At 43.0% G+C, this 18,292-nt stretch overlaps 1 protein-coding gene across 3 annotated transcripts in view; it reads left to right on the top strand.

Moving 5' to 3' along the window:
* The window catches only part of Slc7a2 (solute carrier family 7 member 2), a 58,266-nt gene that overhangs the window by 20,562 nt on the left and 19,412 nt on the right, over positions 1-18,292 (top strand). For all 3 annotated transcript variants that reach the window (XM_039094810.2, NM_022619.3, NM_001134686.2), the window contains 3 exon segments: positions 13,276-13,666; positions 14,524-14,679; positions 18,084-18,249. In XM_039094810.2, coding sequence (XP_038950738.1) covers positions 13,291-13,666; positions 14,524-14,679; positions 18,084-18,249 — 698 coding nt within the window. In that variant the 5' untranslated portion in view covers positions 13,276-13,290.

Below are 18,292 nucleotides of genomic sequence, written 5' to 3'. Positions count from 1 at the left end.
AATTTCTCTGATTATATTTTTTCCAGAGGCCTGTTTGGATCTTTTTTTATTTAATCTACTTGATTACTTTTCTGCTTTGATTCACATATTTAAACAATATTCTGATCGTTTGCATTTTCATATTCAACTGTGATTTCCCATTATCTGAAGCTTTAGAAGGGCCACCAGTCACTTTTAAATGCTGTGGTTTATTTTATAGTGCCCTGGTTTGTTTTGTTGTGTGCTTGGAAAATTTTGGTTGTAAGCCCCTAATTTGCCTAATTGAATCGGTGGGAATGCTGAAGCCCTAAACTGAGCAGGCTTTGCTCCCAAGAGTATTTGCATTCATGCAGAATACAGGCTATGAGTCTTTTTTATTAGATACACAAAAGCGCTACTGACCTTGGCCACTTGGATCCTGTTCTCGTGCTGGGGACCAACACTCTGGTTTCTGCCCTCTGGTCTTGCACCTCCACAGACATCTGACTCCTTATTAGCTGCACATCCACTGTTCTGCTTCTGCCTCATTCAAGTTCACTGTCTCTTTCCCTCTGCTTCCCTCCCTATCCCAGATCTCCCTCCTCCTTCCCTTTCTCTTTTCCTCCCTGGTCCCCTCCCCTCCTTGTAGGCCTTCCATTGCCCTTTTGTGAATGCCAGTAAACTGCTCTTTCATTCATTGACTCAGAACTCAGCTGAGGTTTGGAAGCAGTCCCCTGAGTAGCCAGCCCATCCTAGCTCTGGCAAGCAGACTGCCTGCTTAGTTGCCGAGCATTAACAGTCTGTGTATGCTTCATACATGCACTTGTGATTTGGGGAAGGTGGTCTTATACTGTCATGTTCAACAATGACAAATGTTTTATAAGATACAGCCTCTGAGCTCTCAGGTCTCTTAGTATTTGAAATACATGTTGACCATCCATAACCCCAAATTCTGAAATCCCAAATCCTCTCAATCCAAAATGTATTGAGCTCAAAAATTTCAGATTTCAGGTATACATGGTGGAGGGGTAAAAGTCAGCAAATAGTCCAGAATTCATCAGATAAGCGACACTTAGCTGGTACTAAACTGCCTTGCACAAAGAAGACGCTAATGTCCATTAAAGGACTGTCAGGGATGGAAAAAGAGGTGAGCCAAGGAAGCAGCGTGCGTCCCTTTGCTCTCCCTCCGGGTCCCCCGCGGTACCACTGGGCGTTCCTTAGAACTCTCCAGACGGAGGTCGACTGGGAAGATGGCTCTTGAACTGTCTCATAGCTGTCATCAGAGAGGGGAGAGGGATGGTAGTGGGGGTTGGTGGGAAAGCCTTGGGCCTTGATTTTCTCCTTTAAGGGTTTCCAGCTCTCTGTTTCATCAGTTTCTATATAACTGTGTCTTTCTAAATAAAAGTAGGCAGCTCATACGAATGGAGTAATTTTGGTGTCCCAAGATTAAAAAAAAAAATCTAAATATCTATCCATGGTGTATGTTACAGAAATAAATTAATAGCCCCTTTCCCCTGAACCACACGCCATCCATGGGGTGCCTGGTCTGTAGGGGGCACTTAACATGTGTGTCTCATGGTCTGTAGGGGGCACTTAACATGTGTGTCTCGTGGGGTCTGAGCAGAACCGTGTTGCCTTCATCTGGCCGGTCAGAAAAGCAGGTGTCAGCATTGAAAATCTCTCTCACCCGCAACCCCACGCTGTGTCCACATTGGGCACTGCTTTCAGGGGCTGTTTTGGTCACTTGTTAGACCAAGTGAGCGCACACGCTAACAGAATGCCATCTGAAGATTGTTAGCTTCTAAAATGCTTGGTTTCCTGTGAGTGGCCCCTGGCTGGAGAGCTTTGTTATTGTTATCTCTGAAAGGGGTCAGAACAAAATAAAACAAAACAGTCTGTCCCCCCACTGTCCCCTTTCGCCACTCAGGAGTGAGGAAATTACAAAAAAGTATTGATTGGGACAACAGTCAAGGGTGACACAGAGTCAGCGGTGTCCTGGCATGTAGATAAGGACGGATGTGCGATATTGTCTCGTGTTTTCTCTGTATTGTGTGATTTTTAGAAATATCCTTAAGCGCCTGAGGTTTGCCTTGACTCTGTGTAAGGCGAAGTGTGCCTCTGCTCACGCCTTACGTGTGCAAGGGTGTTCACCTACATCGCTAGAGAAGGGATATTTTTCACTGTGGATACTTTTTTTGTTTGGAGGAAAACAATCGTAAAGGAGTTCTTTTTTAAAGGGGCAACTGATTTGGTGGGTCTGCTAATTTGATTGGCCATGATAACCAAAGTAGCCGTTCCAGTAGGAAGAAATATAATCACTACACTGTCCACCTGAAACGCGTACAGTAAGGACAAGCAAAAAAAAAAAAAAAAAAAAAACTCAAACCCAGAGTATAATATAATTATTAGTGTTTGCTGAATGTTCTTGTCTCTTCATGAATGGTATGTGCTCCACAGAAGGATGTCCGGACAACGGGACACTGTGGATAGCAGTGTGGGACATGGGAAGTAAGAGGGGCCCTGACGGAGGCACTGTGACAATCTAGAAGGATTTGTTTGCTCAGGTCTTAATTTGACAATCATCTGTTTACTTTTGAATGGTTAAGTTAGAGCCCTGTTTGTCTCCTTAGCAATGGGCTGTAGATGGACTTCCACTCAGGGACATTAAGCAACTTGAAGGTTCTAGAACTGCAGATGTTGAAATATCATTTTTGCTGTTTGCCAACGAAAACATTTTTGTGAACAGGGTTTTTGGTTTTTTGTTTGTTTGTTGTTTGTTTGTTTTTAAGCCTCCTTTGAAAGATTCTTAGACAAACCTGTTCTTTGTTGACATAAAGTAAAAAGAAATAGAGTTAAACAGTGAGAATTTGAGAAATATAGTTCACAATAAGTACTTTTTGGTAATATTCATAAAATGTCTCTCGGTGACGAGAATATTTTGCTTATAACTAATAACATTCTGTAAAGACTAGCCAAAGTGCCACCCCCAAGTCTTTTTAAAGCAGGTCTTTTAAGTACTCAGAGAAAAGTAAGGCTATGGCTTCCTAGACTATAGTCTTAAATAGTAATGTTGTTTAAGAATAAGAAAAAAATCAAATATGCGAATCCTGTCAGATAGTGACTCCGGTCTAAGGGGGAACAAGGCAGGTAGGTAGATACCAGACAGAACAACTGTGGCTGCCTCGGGAATTCATTTGAGCAGTTTAACATTAAAATTTTCAGGAATAGAGGAAGTATGAATTTTTGAGAAATGGCAACAAAATATTAGAATTGAAGTTTTGTGAAATAGTTCACCATATGAGTGGTCAAGAACAGAATGACCCAGAATGGGAGCAGTAGGTGACTGAGAAAAGACAACCAGTGAGATCCCCCTTTGAGGGGTCCGTGCAGTAATGCAGTCTGACTAGAATAGAATACATAAACCAGGGGCAACTGGAAGCCAAAGGTGGAGAGAAAGGGAACACTTAAACCTGCCTCATGACTTCAGGTCCAGGTGAATTACACGTTGAGGTGTTAGAAGAACTTGTAGAAATGTGGACTTGGTGACCCTCTGTAACTTTAACAGGACCCTCTGTAACTGAAACAGGAGGGAGATGAAAAAGAATAAATTACCCTTATTTTCAAACTGGAGACACTGGGAACCACAGGTCAGACACTTGCACACTAATTACCAGGAAAGGTTCAGATACTTCTAGTATGTGCCCAGAAAAGAAGGACTGGATCCCCAGAAGGCATCACGAGCTTCTTTTTACTGAGGTTAGTAGACCAGTGGGGATGGGAAGTATGGATATGTACACTGTATGCAGTGGTGCACAGCTGTGATTCAGGCATTCAAAAGGTTGGGGTTGGAGGACCATAGGTTGTAGGCTATCCTGAGCTACAGGGACAGAATGAACGAGATCCCATCTCGATAAAAAGGCAGGAGGAGAGCCAAAATAATATATCAGGGTTTTTCAAAACTTTTAACATCTTTTATTGTGGCAGCTTTGGCTACATAGGCAAAGAAATAGACTAGAGAGAATCATAGCTTAGCCATTAGCTGCTTGGTGTGCCCAGAGTTTTGTCAGAAGGCCAGTTTCCTGTGGGAGGGACATAGGTGATATGACATGATGCTGTGCTCTTGCCTTTGTCAGGCTTAGCATGTTTAATATCACTGACTGAAAAGTGGAAGACAAACCTGTCAAAATGGCAGTGACACAAAGATAGGCAGGACATTTAGTGACTTGATCGGTGGACCTGAGCTACAACAGTCTCAAACAGGACACTGGAAATGCTAAGTTTTAGTTTGGAAGTGGTATGGTGAAACACTGTGGAACTGAGGCATCCACCATATAAATATCTTTGATAAAAACAAACAAACAAACAAAAAACAAAATCCAGTCATGTGTGTTTGAGTTGACTTCAAACCTGGTATGAATCAGTCACGTCTTTGTTGAGTTGATGGATGCTTGTCTATATTTCAGAATCTCTGAGAGGGCATCAGAAATGCAACACAAAGTAAAATACAGGGTGTTGTTTCAAGAAACTTAACAGCCTTTAGGAATATGTTAATCTCTAGAGCTTGCTCAACAAAGGTATCCAAGATCGGGTGACTTACCGGAAACAAACTGTGTCACAGTTCTGAAGTCACAAGTCCAAAAGTCAGAATGACATCTGGGGCACAGTTCCCCAGGACTCTTGAGGGACAATCCCCTTTTCATTTCCCTCTGCCTTATGGTGGGTAGTCCTCAACCTCTGCTATTCCTTGGTTCAGAGATGTATCACCGACTTGTGCCTGTTACCACACGGCATTTTCCTGTGTGTCATGTGGCAGTTTCCTCTTTATATGTGAGAGCACAAGTCCTATTCTGCTAGGGCTCGCCCTAATGGACTTAAAGCCCACAAAGTCCCTCATTCCACACAGTGTCACCACGCCATCCTGGAGTTCAGAACTTCACAGATGTTTTAGAAGGACAACTCAGCCTGTAATAAGGAGTAAAACGTGTTCATCCAAGTAGTTGTCTATATTATAAAGACCGAAATGACCTAAAAGTACAGAGTAAGCTAGGGGTGTGGGGTAGATGCTTTTGACAGTGTGTGAGTTTGCAGCTGGGATCCCAAATACCAAGAAAGAAAAAGAAAAAGTGAAAGAAAACAACAACAACAGCAAACTAGTCCTGGGAGAGCAAGAGGGACCTAACTTAATGGAAAGGGACCTGTCCGGGTAAAAAGGAAAATGTACTTTTCCAAGAAGAAACACCAGACATAAAGCCCCAGATTATGTGTTCTGGGGAAGTTAAAAGGAAATCCAGTGTTACTCAAGGCAGAGAGGAGGAAGTAGAAGATGGGCTAAGGGGATAAGAGAAGCTCCAAAGCCTGTACACCATGTTTCTCAGATCAGGGTGGTTATTAAAAACAGCAAATTGATGGAGGTGTATAGTAGAGTGAAAGTAGACTGTAAGCAAATGAGACTGTGTTCCGCCACGTCTGGAACTCTCTGCCTTGTGGGGTGTGTCATGCCTTCTGTCAGGGGTTCTCAGTGTGTTTGCTGGGCTTGAATGGATCTGTGTACCTGAGGAAGTGTTTGGGCGGTAGCCATTTTGATTTATTTGAATGAGGTTTATCTGTATTTGTTGTTAAGACAGAATTAAACCCAGGGAGATAGAAGTGAAGAAACACATTCAGGAGGTAAAAGGTTTTCTAGCAGTGAGCATTATACAGAGGGAAACAGATGTCTTCATACCCAGCCCTTCTTGAGGGCCAAAGATGAAGAAGACTCCATGTGGTGCTGGCGGGGGTGAATAAATGCTCAGCAAGGTGAGCTGAGGAGGCTGTTTCCTTAAAGGTCCTATACATGAAGCATCCACTATGTTTTGAAAGATGGTGTTAAGATTTCTATGTTCTTTAAGATAGAAAATGAAGATTAAAAATCAAAAAAAAATTAAAAATCTTAGTACCATTGGAGAATAATCAAGTACCCGAATTCCTTTAAAAATCTTGGCAGCATTTTTAGCTAGTTCCCTTAAGTCCATGTGTCTTTTCTAGTATGCGGTAGTAGTCTTCGTGAGAGTCCTTTAAGCTCAAGTCTTGGGCACATCTCTCTCTGTCCTTCCCTGCCTGTCCTTCAGCTGCTGATCTGTAGTTCACTCATTCTGACGAGCTTAATTACAGAGATTCCTGCAATAAATATATGTTAAGCCTATTATGTCTTATGTAGAAATGATGGCATGTGAATATGTGCATTTCGTTTCGTACCAAACAAGCAGTGTTACCTTCTTTGGGGAGGAAGGAACCAGAGAGCACCCAGCAAGTACATTTTCCCAAGTATATTTTAGAGGTATGTCATCCTTCACCCCACCTCTTGGAGGAGATCTTTACCAGATTCCTGTTCTCAAAATCTCCCTTTCTCCCAACTCTCTTGGTAGGTAGATACCTAAAGTACTCATTCCTTTCAGACTGTTGACTTTCCTTTGAGAGAAAAGGAGTCAGGGGCTGGTAGAGAAGGCAGAGAAATGTCTTACTGGCTTCAGTGGCTCAGACACCTGGCATGGGGACAGAAAAAGGGGACCAGGAGACGAGCCAGGAGCAGCTAGGAACACACAGGTCAATATCTCTCTTCACATGTGTGGGCAAGAAAGCAAATGTTCCAAGGATAGTTTGTGGGCAGGTCAGACCACAGCATTCACGTGGAGAGCAGCAGAACTCAGGGCTACAGGGCTAAGCTGGAGAAGCACAGAGGAGTGATTTGGAAACCCAGGCTAAGGGCAACTGAGAGTCCAGTGCAAATAAGATTCAACGCATTAAAAATAAAACTTACTGGTAGCATTTCATGGTTCTTACATCAGTGTTCTGATGTTCATATATAGTTGGATAGATATCCAAGCATTCTTAAAATTATGGAAACTAAATTCTGCTTTCTTAAAATAACTCATTTACGAACCTTTGTACAGCATGGTCTCAAGTATGTGTTAGTTCTCTCAAACACCGTTTAAACCGAGAGCTGGGAAACGGCAGCGTTGGTTTCCTGGATATAGCGCTCGCTCTCGCTCGCGCTCTCTCTCTCTCGCGCTCTCTCTCTCTCTCTCTCTCTCTCTCTCTACACACACACACACACACACACACACACACACACACACACATACACACAGAGCATGTTAGTGCTAAAGCCTCTGAGAGTCAAATCAAATAGTGTTTTGTAAAACAGCAGCAGAATTTTGGAGTCAAAGAGAGTTTTTATCTTTCTTACATTCTTTTTAACTGAACACTATAAATACACTACAAATGTGTGCTCATAATGTAAATTGCTGGTTTTAAAATACTTTATGTTGGATGTTGAATACTTTTTGTGCATTTGTGTGTGAGTGTATGGCATGAATGTGTGTGAGCATGGTGTGTGTGTGTGTGTGTGTGTGTGTGTTGCACACTTGGGTGCACATAGGTGGAACCATAGCTGGATAATAGATGTCTTCATCTAGCACTCTGTCTTATGGCCTTAAGAGTGCCTTTCTCAGTAAATCGGAAGCTCTCTGTTTGGGCTCTGCTAGCAAGACAGCAAGCTCTGGGGTCACCTTTCTCTCTCCTAACACCTAGTGTTTGGTTGGAGTCCTGCAGAGCATACCCAGCTTTTTATGTGGTTGCTGGGGGTTCAGACTAGGCCCTCAGGCTTGCATATGGGTGACAAGCCATCTCATCAGCCCTCATTTGTGTGAGTCATTTTTTATAAAAACTACTCTTCCCACATTATTTAAATACCTTAAAAGTTTTATTGATGAATTACTATCAGATAGGTTTCGGTTATGAGATAATAATTTAAATTTTAAATCGCACAGTAATGTAAACTTCTGTTTAAGTCAAATCAGTGCGTGGAGGAGCTTTTGGTAAAGATTTTATATATTAGTAACTTTTGAGAATTCCTCTTTTATTGTTTATTATAGAAATGACTGTTACTAGTTTGCAAAACTTAGATTTATTTTTCCAAGAAAAGGGTTGCTTCAGATAAAATAAAGATTGTTTAACTTCCAGTTTCAGAAGTAGCAGAGGATACGAGTTTATCAAAGTTTCAAAATGAGTTCAAAGATTGTGGATATTGCTTCATTGTTAGAAGAATTCTAAATGGTTTTCCCATTAATATTTTTGCTTTAGATACTGTGCTGTTGGCAGCCTGGCTTTATTTACTGTTTATTTAGCTTTTGAGACAAAGTCTGTATATATGATCCCGGCTGGCCTTGAACTCTTGATCCTCTTCTTTCAGCCGTCAGAGTGATGGGACTATAGAATTTCATTGCCACCTTTAGCCTCTTTTTCCCTTTTCTTTTCTTCATCTCTTGAAAACTTCACTGTCTCCAGCTCCAGCTGGGGTCTGAGCAGTGTGCCCCCTGGTGTACATTCTGGTAATGCAGGACCTCCCTTAACACAGGCCACAGGGATAACCAGTCTGCCTGTCTCTGGTTTCTGTCTCTATGCTCCCCCCTAGAATGGTTTTAAAGGATTTCCATTTAGACATAAAAAGTTTCCACTTTTGAAATTTCTAAGGCTTGACCTTTGAGAGAACTTGAAGTTGTGTTGAGCAGTTGGTAGGCTGAATTCAGTCAGAAATATGAAAATAAAGACAACTTTTGCTTTAAAAATATGCTTGTGGTTTAAGAACGCCATTGTTTCAAGTTGGGCTCATTTTTAACATTGTCCTTCATTTGCATATTCTAAATCTAACTTGTAGTTCTGCGCCATGGGATGAGCTGGCATCGGTTTCCTCACTTGCTCCAGGCACACAATGGGAGTGTTTTATTCTAAAGTAGCTGAAGCCAAGTGAACTTAACAGAGTTCCCATAATCAATAGCTGTGTTTCAAGGATCTTCCCAAGATGCCAGAGATAATGGTCTCTGCTCAGACATTGTTCCTGGAATTTAAGAAGTGCCAAATCAGAGCATTCTTTTCAAAACTGGAAGTGCAGTATCAAAAGTGACCTTTTTTTATTTTTTCAAGAAATAACTCTGTAGCGAAACTAGGTATCCAGCTACATTTTTTGAGCTAAAAATGGGTGTGAATTCTTGTCAAATTCCTTTCCCACCACAGTTCGATGGGAGGAATTTTTTTTGCCTAGCACTGAGACAAACGTGGTAGAATTTTAGCAGCCAGTTAAGTTAAGTAACTTGGGGGGGAAGTGCGGGTTTGAAAGGGGGTGTTTTGCTTCTGGGAAGAATGAATAAAGGAAACTAGAGTGTCCTAGAACAATTCTCAGCTCTCTGCCTTCAGACAAAAGATCTCCGTTGTTCTCCAGCCCCCAGCCTAGTCCAGGCCCGTAGTTCCAGCATCTGGAGTCCAGAATTTGGTGACTGACCCAGAAATAAATAAAGCCGTTTGATTCCTGAGCGGTGGCTAAATGCACAGGTTCCTTCAGACCATCTGAATTCCCTTGGCATCCTAGAATTGGCAGGGTATTAAATGTAGAATTAAGATAGTATGAATTGCTTTTAAAACCCTTATGGTCACTTTTTACAGTTTCCTTAAGAAGCAATACTAAATGACTCCCCCACCCCCGCTGCCGCCACCCCTTGTTTTGTTTTATTTTACTGTTTTGGTTTGCTTTGGTTCTGTTAGGTTCGAGACAGCACCTCCCCATGTAGCCCAGGTTGGCGTAGGAATCATTTTGTGGCTTTGAGATGCTGATCTTCCCGCCTCAGCCTCCTGAGACCTCCCTTACAGGAATGTGCCTGAACCTTCTTCTTGCAGAGAGGGGCAATTTGGATGCCACGACATCTGGCCAGCATAAAATGACAGCTTGCACGGAAGCTCGCCAGACACCATTGGCAACAGTCAATGGACAACAGCCAAAGATTTAGAGCTTTGAGCTTCTGATTTGTAGGAAACCCGCACCAGTGAAATACCTTCTTCCTTGAAAAGTCCACACCAACCACAGCTGTCCGTGGATGTATGTAAAGGGCAGGCCTAATGGGTATTAAACTCCCAAATACCTTACTGGGAAAATATGGATGTCCCCAAGGAATTCCAGCTAGGAGCCTGATGTTGGAAGGAAGATGAATTCGCAGGAAGTGACGCACATGTGGTAAGAGATAAGCAGTTCAGGGTTGATTGAAAGCAAGGACCATAGAGTGGCCCCCGCAGCACCACCAGACAGGACCGTCATTGGTAGTTTCTGGTTTTAGTGAGCAGACAGCTCAACACAGCTTATAAGACCACGGAGTTCATTGGAACAAAGGAAAGAAAACAGTCTAACACTGCAAGCTCAGCAGGGCTGTGGGGGAAGAGAAAATGCAGCAGATGCCTCTCTGGCCCTGTCTTCCAGCATGGCGAGTACATTCAATCACCTTCCTAGACACTTTTCCATCATAAACTATTGGCTTGTGTGGCCCAGTCATTTTCTTTAGAGTTTGGGGGACTTCTGAGTCTGCCTTGCCTGTCCATTTCTGGCCCAGCTACCTATGGCTTAGGGGTTGGGGCAGTGCTGTAGTAATGGAGGAACGGCTGGCCAGTGACCCGGCTTCAGCAAAGTTGGTGATGCTGTACATTGCCTGCAAAGAAAGACCCCAGAGCAACGCTCGCTCAATCTTCCTTATGCTGTGGCCCTTTAATACAGTTCGTCACGCTGTGGTGACCCCAACCATAAAATCATCTCATTGCCACTTCACAGCTGTCATTTTCCTACTGTTAGGAATCATATTGTAAATACCTGATATGCAGGATACCTGAACTGGGAGCCCTGGTTGAGAACTACTGTTCCAGAGTCACATGCAGTGGGCTCCGTCTTATTTCTGTGACGTTGACTCACTATACAGTACCTCCATTTGTTCACCTCTGCAACGGAGCTAATAATAGGCCTAATCTATATAGGAACATTGAGAAAGCCATGGGACAATAAAATGAAGGGTGTCAGGTAGTACCAGGCTTGTAATAAGCACCACAGATCTTTGGCATTTTTAACAGTAGCACTCGCGAGTTGGGTTTGAAATAATTTGGAGAAGGGCATCTTCCAGTGTTTGCGGTGGCGTGTGTAGAGTAACTGGCACTAGCAGCCTGGGAAAGGGGAACAGGTGGTACCCGGTGGCATTCAGGGTGATTTACTGGCCAGCCATTACTGAAGAGAACGGGCGCCTGCTTGGTGCCTATGCTGCGACCAAGCCAGGACGGAGTGCTGACTGGGCAGCTACTCTGGTTACCCCAGCGCCCAAGGCTTTGCTTTCTTTATTTCACTCTTTGCTTCATCCTGCCTTCTCTTGCCCTGGGAACAAAGTTACACGCTTTCAAAACAAAACAAAACAAAACAACTCATGTTCATCTATTTCCGTGAAACCACTGTGTCTGTACCGCAGCTGTGTCTTTGCTCTTGTGGAGGTAAGTGCACCCACGTGTCACACACCACCAGTTGTCTCTAGGAAGGTTCCAAAACCCTGCATCAGCTGTTCATCCGTTGTATAACCTTGGGAGAGTTGCTGGCCCATGGGAAATTTTGAAATAGTACGTTTTTACTTTAACTTTCTGGCCATACTGATTCGGTACGTTAAAGGGAAAGAAAATATGTCATCGCTACTGTAGTTGTTCATTTGTAATAGCCTCCATTGGGTCTTTAATTTTTACTTATCTGGACTTTGCCATTCACCTATCTTCCTTTAGAGGCAAAAAAAAATTGTTCAGAAAATTCCATATGGAGAAAAGATAGGGTAAGCCGTTAGGGAAAATATTTGCAAAGAAGTGTTTTTCAGAAAAAGTGATTTTAGGTTTCAGTGCAAAGGCTGGTTTTGTTGTTGTTGGCTAGTCCAGGTTCAACAGTGACCATTTCTGATTGGATAATATTTTGCTTTGAGAAAATCACCTCTCAAAGACAAGTAAAAAGAGTTACGGTCAGTAATCCACGCCTCCACGCCCATAGTATTTTCTCCTTTGCTACCTTGTTTCACCTATTGTTAAAACTCTGTATTGGAATGTTAGAATTATAGCATGTAATTGATGTGGACTGTGAAGATTACAAAATCAAAAAAACTAATCTGGAAAGGGGCTAAGGGGGACAGGAAAGGATCCCTGAACTATACATTGTAACTGAATTTCTGTCAGGCCAGAAATGCACAGTACATGTGACTCATCACAAAACGGGCAGAGAAAGGAGAAAGAAAAACCTGGGTTCTAAATGGGAGACGCTAAGTGGTTGGAGGCCCTGGGGCTGCCTCCTCTTGTTCCCCCCGTAGTATTTTTGTGAGACCCTGTGGTCGTAATGCAAGGACTAAGCTTGACAGATCATCCTTCACACAGGGCAGGAGTGAGAAGATCCGTTTCTGTGACCTTTGTCTCAAATATGGAAGGAAAGCTACAGTCGAGGATAGACATTTTTCTGTAACCAGCAGATTTCAAACGATACATACAGGGAGGAGGAGAGGATGTCTGCCCCCTGGTGTTAACCTGGTGGTATTACCGTCAGGTATGAGGGTTTACTAGACCCAGAATTCTCTGCCGTCAAATTGATGGCCTGGATTGAGGAAGTTTTATAAGTTACATCTCCAGGTTGCTGAAGAAGGAACCTGATTTTTGGCAAGAATTAAGTAGTCACCAAAGTCTAAGTACTAAAACCTGCCATTCTTTGGTTAAGCATGTGCTAAGGAAGATTCAAGTGTATCAGTAACCTCAATAAAACCTTGCAGAGGCATGCACATAGTGTTGATCTCCTCCCGCCTCTTTGTCTAATTACCTTCAATCTCATCTAAGGTGTAACTTTCATCTTCAAAGGAAGCCACTGTTGTAGCAATTAACAAAATAATCATTTGTTGAAAAGCGATATGTACCTATTCCTACTATCACCAGAATTCCTGATTCCACAGAGATGTTAGAGCCCAGGTATCCTAAGGCCCAGGACAGGGGACAAGAGTTGTGTTATGTTGCCGGGTCTGATGAAGTGGGAGGGAACAGTACCCCACGTCAGCAGATCACTGTGCAGGTGGACAGCCCATGGAGAACGAGCGGACCGGACTTCATGTCCGCAGTTACACAGACTGACACACAGGACCCCATGCCCCCTCCTCCCAGACTGCTCCTCCCGGGCTGCCTTCAGTCTGCCAAATTACATGTCCCTAGCGATAACACCAAATAGAACATTTAAATTACAGTCTTTCTTTTGAGCATAGGTTGTACATATTCCTTGGAATTAACGTGGAGATAGATGGTAATAATATTACGTATTGATGAAGTACATAGAATTAAAAAATTAACACACCATCAAACTCTTGATGTCCCAGATGCTGTGGACCAAGTACCTATTAGATAAAGGTGCCCTGCCCTTCTTTGTTCGATGGCAGGGGAGATGGCCTCAGACCCCTCCTCTCCTCTCTCCTGTAGGTTGCTCCCTTCACCATGATTCCCTGCAGAGCAGTGCTGACTTTCACACGATGTCTGATCCGGAGAAAAATTGTCACACTGGACAGTCTGGAAGATTCCAAACTCTGCCGCTGCTTAACCACCATGGACCTCATCGCCCTGGGAGTTGGAAGCACTCTCGGCGCTGGGGTTTACGTCCTGGCTGGAGAAGTCGCCAAAGCTGACTCCGGCCCTAGTATTGTGGTGTCTTTCCTCATCGCTGCCCTGGCTTCGGTGATGGCCGGCCTTTGCTACGCTGAATTTGGGGCCCGAGTACCAAAGACTGGATCTGCGTATCTATACACATACGTCACGGTTGGAGAGCTGTGGGCCTTCATCACTGGTTGGAATCTCATTCTGTCATATGTCATAGGTATGCTTCAAAAACAAGTAACAGCAGTGTACAGTGTTCAAAACAGCTCTCCAGAGGCTCTCGGCACTAGGGATAATCCTGCACTGCTCAGCTTCCGGGTGGTCCTGAGGAAATCATTCATTCCCCGTCTCGCTTCATCATTGCAAAAGTCTGATTTTGCTTCCACTTTGAATTCATGATTCCCAGTGGCTTTGAAAAACTGAAGTTTTTAAAAATAATTTTTCCTTTTCATGAGTGTGTGTGTGTGTGTGTGTGTGTGTGTGTGTGTGTGTGTGTGTTCACGTGCATGCTGGAGCACATGCTTCTGCCTTCAGGTGCACGAGGAGGTCAGAGAATAATGCCACAATTTCTCTATGGCTCTCCTACCTTATCCTTTGAGGCAGGATCTCTCCATTGAGCCCTGTGGTTACAGTCCAGGTCGTCCTGGCCAGCTTGCTCTGGGGCGTAGTCTCTGCCTTCTAAGGCTCGACTTATAGCTTTGCCACCCAGTGCAACTTACGTAAGTGTCTGAACTGACATCATGCAAAGTACAGCAAACGTTTTAACTCCTCAGCCACCTCCCCAGTCCTTAAATAGCTCTTTATTTCAGATAAAGTTGCCTGATAGGAGCATTTAATTGCTGCTATAGCTGATCATGATGTCTGTCTGGGCTGCATAGCAGGACCCTACCTCAAAAAAAAAAAAAAGAGTCCCTGTGATTTTTTTAATTACAATATTAATTTGGTTTTATAATGTGGTTAAAATTTTCAATTGATGTGAACTAAGCCGGGTTTCTCCAGGAGTCGACTAGGCAGATGATACGTTAATTTTCTACCTGCAACCTTTCTTTTATTCTCTTAACATTCTGTTTTGGGTAGGTACGTCCAGTGTCGCAAGAGCTTGGAGTGGCACCTTCGATGAGCTTCTTAACAAACAGATTGGCCAGTTTTTCAAGACCTACTTCAAAATGAATTACACCGGTCTGGCGGAGTATCCGGACTTCTTTGCCGTGTGCCTTGTATTACTTCTGGCAGGTAAGCAACCCCGTCGTATGCATTCCCTGTAATGAGCCACACTATCGGGCCGGGAAGAGTAGGTTGCATAGACGTTGGAGCCTGCGTCCTCTGAATGAGGTCAGCATTCGTGTCAGTGCCCATAGGGTCAGTGTCGAGTCACTGAAGCTTCATTGTCCTGTTTCACAAAGAGGATTACATACACATCTGTGAAAGGGGGAAGCCTCACATCTGAGGAAAAGGCTCCTGGGGTACAGTAAGTCAGAGCACGAAGGCATCAATCTGTGTTTTGAGAGCATCAATTTCTTAATGTTAATCATAGATGGTCAAGATTGGGAAGGGCATTTGTATCAGACAAAAATGTAGAGTTCCATGGCATTGTTTCATCCTGATGATGCAACCATGATCATTAACAAACATATTATTTCTAGGGAAAAATAGTGTTTTCCTGCCATGTATCCACTATAGACATCTATTTGCAGAGGAAGCATCCAGCTCCCTGGCATTTTCTAATGCACATACTTCTAGTCAATATTATATAACAATAGCATTATTATATATAGTATTCTATATCATGTAATATATACTAATATATAGAATAAGCAGCCTAGTTAATATTAACGTGTTTATTTATAGATGGCTCCATTAAACTTAAAATATCCAGCTTTAATATCTTAATGATGAGATGCCAATAGCTATGACTCATGTTCAGAACTGTCAAATATCATAACAAGACCTCAGCTGTAGCCTGAGTCTTCGTCCTCTGCTCACTGACCTCCAGTCTTCCCTTTAAATGTTCTCTACACTTACATTAGAATTTTGTTCCTAGATTATTTGAGAATGAAAATCTCTGTAAGTATTCACTCAAGCTGCAATGCCGTATGTTAGCTGAAACTTGTTTTATTAAAGCGACCAGGGAAGCATGAGGAGTGTTCAGATGAAGACTGTATTTGGGTCCAGTCACCTATTGGTGGAGGATAAGGACTTAAGTAGACACTGCATTGACATCTTTGGAACCTAACATAAAACGTGGCTTTGTCCTTCTCAAGTTGAGCACCCATAGGCACTTAACCCAATAGCCACTTACAGAACCCACAGCTGTGCCAACCCCACAGTGTCCCTTCATGCCACTAGGACATTAGTTGATGCGTCATAGTGGGAACTGTACTGCAGAAGGATGAAATTCAACTGTTTTCATCTATGCTTGCACAGTTCTACTTCCGGGACAGTAGGTGCTGTGCATGCAGGGAGAGGCAAGCAGACCTGCTGTGTTCTCTTCTCATAACAACCACTGTTCCAGTAGTAAAGGCTTAACCGAGATCCGTAAGTCATATTGTATGTCAGGTGGATTAAAGATACAGATAGGATAAATAGAATAAGGGTTTAAAAACTGAAAGGAAAGTGAATATTGGAAAGTTGAAGTTTAGGGGAAACCTTATTAAAAGTAGATGCTAAAGTAGGGACATATGGGTTCTTCCAACAAATTTATAAGCAACATATTAAGGTTAAAGCAATCTATAAGGCCAGTTTGTTTTTAGCATTTGCCTACACACACAGGCCCTGGGCTCTATACTTACCACTGAAAAATCCAAATGAAGTAATTTTTATAATGATAGAGATGGAAAATACAATCTACGAATGACTGGTAGACAGCTAATAATATTAATATGTAAATACCTCTTGTAAATAAGTATGAATAAAATACTCTGACTTAAAACTTGTGCATTGTAGATGAGGCCAAATTTTGCTTTGTATAAAAATGCATGCCTGGGTCTCGGGAGATGACTCAGTGGATAAATTGCCTGCCATTACAAGCATGACAATGTGAGTCTGGACCCCCAGAACTCACCTAAAGGCTGGTAGTGGTGATATACATTTGTAACCCCAGCACTGGGATGGGGGAAACCAAGGCAAGTGCATCCCTGGATCCCTAGAGTCTATTGGACAACTTGTCTACCCAAACTGAGGAGCTCCAGTTACAGTGGAAAACTGTCTCAAAGATGAAGTTTAGAGAATCAAGGCAGACAGCCACAGCAACCTCTGACCTCTGTATGCACACTCATGCACATATGCACACATCCACACCTGCCTGCACACTTGCAGGCATGCACACACATGCACATGCACACTGCATGCCCTTCTACACACTCTACTTTTTCATTTTCGGTACAACCTGACTGCTGTTCTCCTTCCTCCACTCCTCCCAGTCCCTTCCAGCCCAAACTCCCCTCTCCACCAGATCTACTTGTCTTTCTCTTCAGAGAAGAGCAGGCCTCTTAGAGATATCAACTGAACACAGCATAAGATACAATGAGACTAGGCACAAACCCTCCCATCAAGGCTGGATGAGGCAACCCAGTAGGAGGAAAGGGGTTCCAAGATCAGGCAAAAGAGTCAGAGATACCCCCACTCCCATTGTTAGGAGTCCCACAAAAATACCAAGCTACACAACTCTAACATAGGTGCAGAGGACCTTATGAAGGCCCGTGCAGGCTCTCTGGTTGCTACTTCAGTCTCTGTGAGCCTCTATGACCCCTTCTTAGTTGATTCTGTGGGCCATGTTCTCCTGATGTCCTCAACCCCTCTGGCTCCTACAATTCTTCCGCCCCATCTTCCGTGGGATTCGCCAAGCTTCAAGGGAGGACTCCTCCCATACACTGTCACTTTATAGAAGACTATTTGCAAGGAAAACATTATAAAATGCAGAAGGGTATTTATAAAATGGCAATGATGTCAGTGCTGTTTATAAAGTAAAACCAAGAGTGACCTAATTGTCTATAAATAAGGGATGAAACTATCTACACATAGTATGTCATACAGCTGCTTAACCAGATGACAAATTTGTTGCTGTAGACATATATGTGTGTGCATGCGTAGAATTCTGCAGGGATGCAAGAATTGATCTTTATAATGCTCGGTTTCATCCAACTACTTGAATGGGATATTTACATTCCTAGTCTAAAGTAAATGTTTTCAGGTGAGAATAGATTTAACAGAACCTTTTGTTGGCTTGGCACTTAGAAGAATGGTTTTCTGGTGATGTGGTCAGAAAGTATATGGTGGACTTAGGATTGGACTTTTCATATTAGCCCTGGAATAGCTTTTAAGGACAGCCTTTCAAATGTAAGTCTTCTGTCTGTGCCTGCCATACTAACAATAGCCATAGTTAACTAGACTTACATAGGTAATGTGAAATCTCTTGAGTGTGAGCACAATACAGTACCCTTCCAGACACCAAAATCAGTTCTGTGCCAAAGGCATTGCCTCACAGTAAAGTGACTAATTACTGAGCTGGCCGTAACAATTGAAGAAATGTAAGGTAAATATACAAATACAGTAATATCCAGTGCGGGTCTTGGCAAAGGGATAGCATTGCCTTTTCTGTGGGCAAGGAGCCCACACTGATGCCTTCTCTGTTCCCACAGGTCTTTTATCTTTTGGAGTAAAGGAGTCTGCTTGGGTGAATAAATTTTTTACAGCTATTAATATCCTGGTCCTTCTCTTTGTCATGGTGGCTGGGTTTGTGAAAGGAAATGTGGCTAACTGGAAGATCAGTGAAGAATTTCTCAAGAATATATCAGCAAGTGCCAGGTAAAATATTTGGTCCCACTTGTGTAGTGCCCCCTCTCCCCGC

This window comes from Rattus norvegicus, chromosome 16 (assembly GCF_036323735.1).
Source record: "Rattus norvegicus strain BN/NHsdMcwi chromosome 16, GRCr8, whole genome shotgun sequence".
In the NCBI taxonomy this organism is placed as follows: Eukaryota; Metazoa; Chordata; class Mammalia; order Rodentia; family Muridae; genus Rattus; species Rattus norvegicus.
This window is presented reverse-complemented; position numbering and strand designations above follow the sequence as displayed.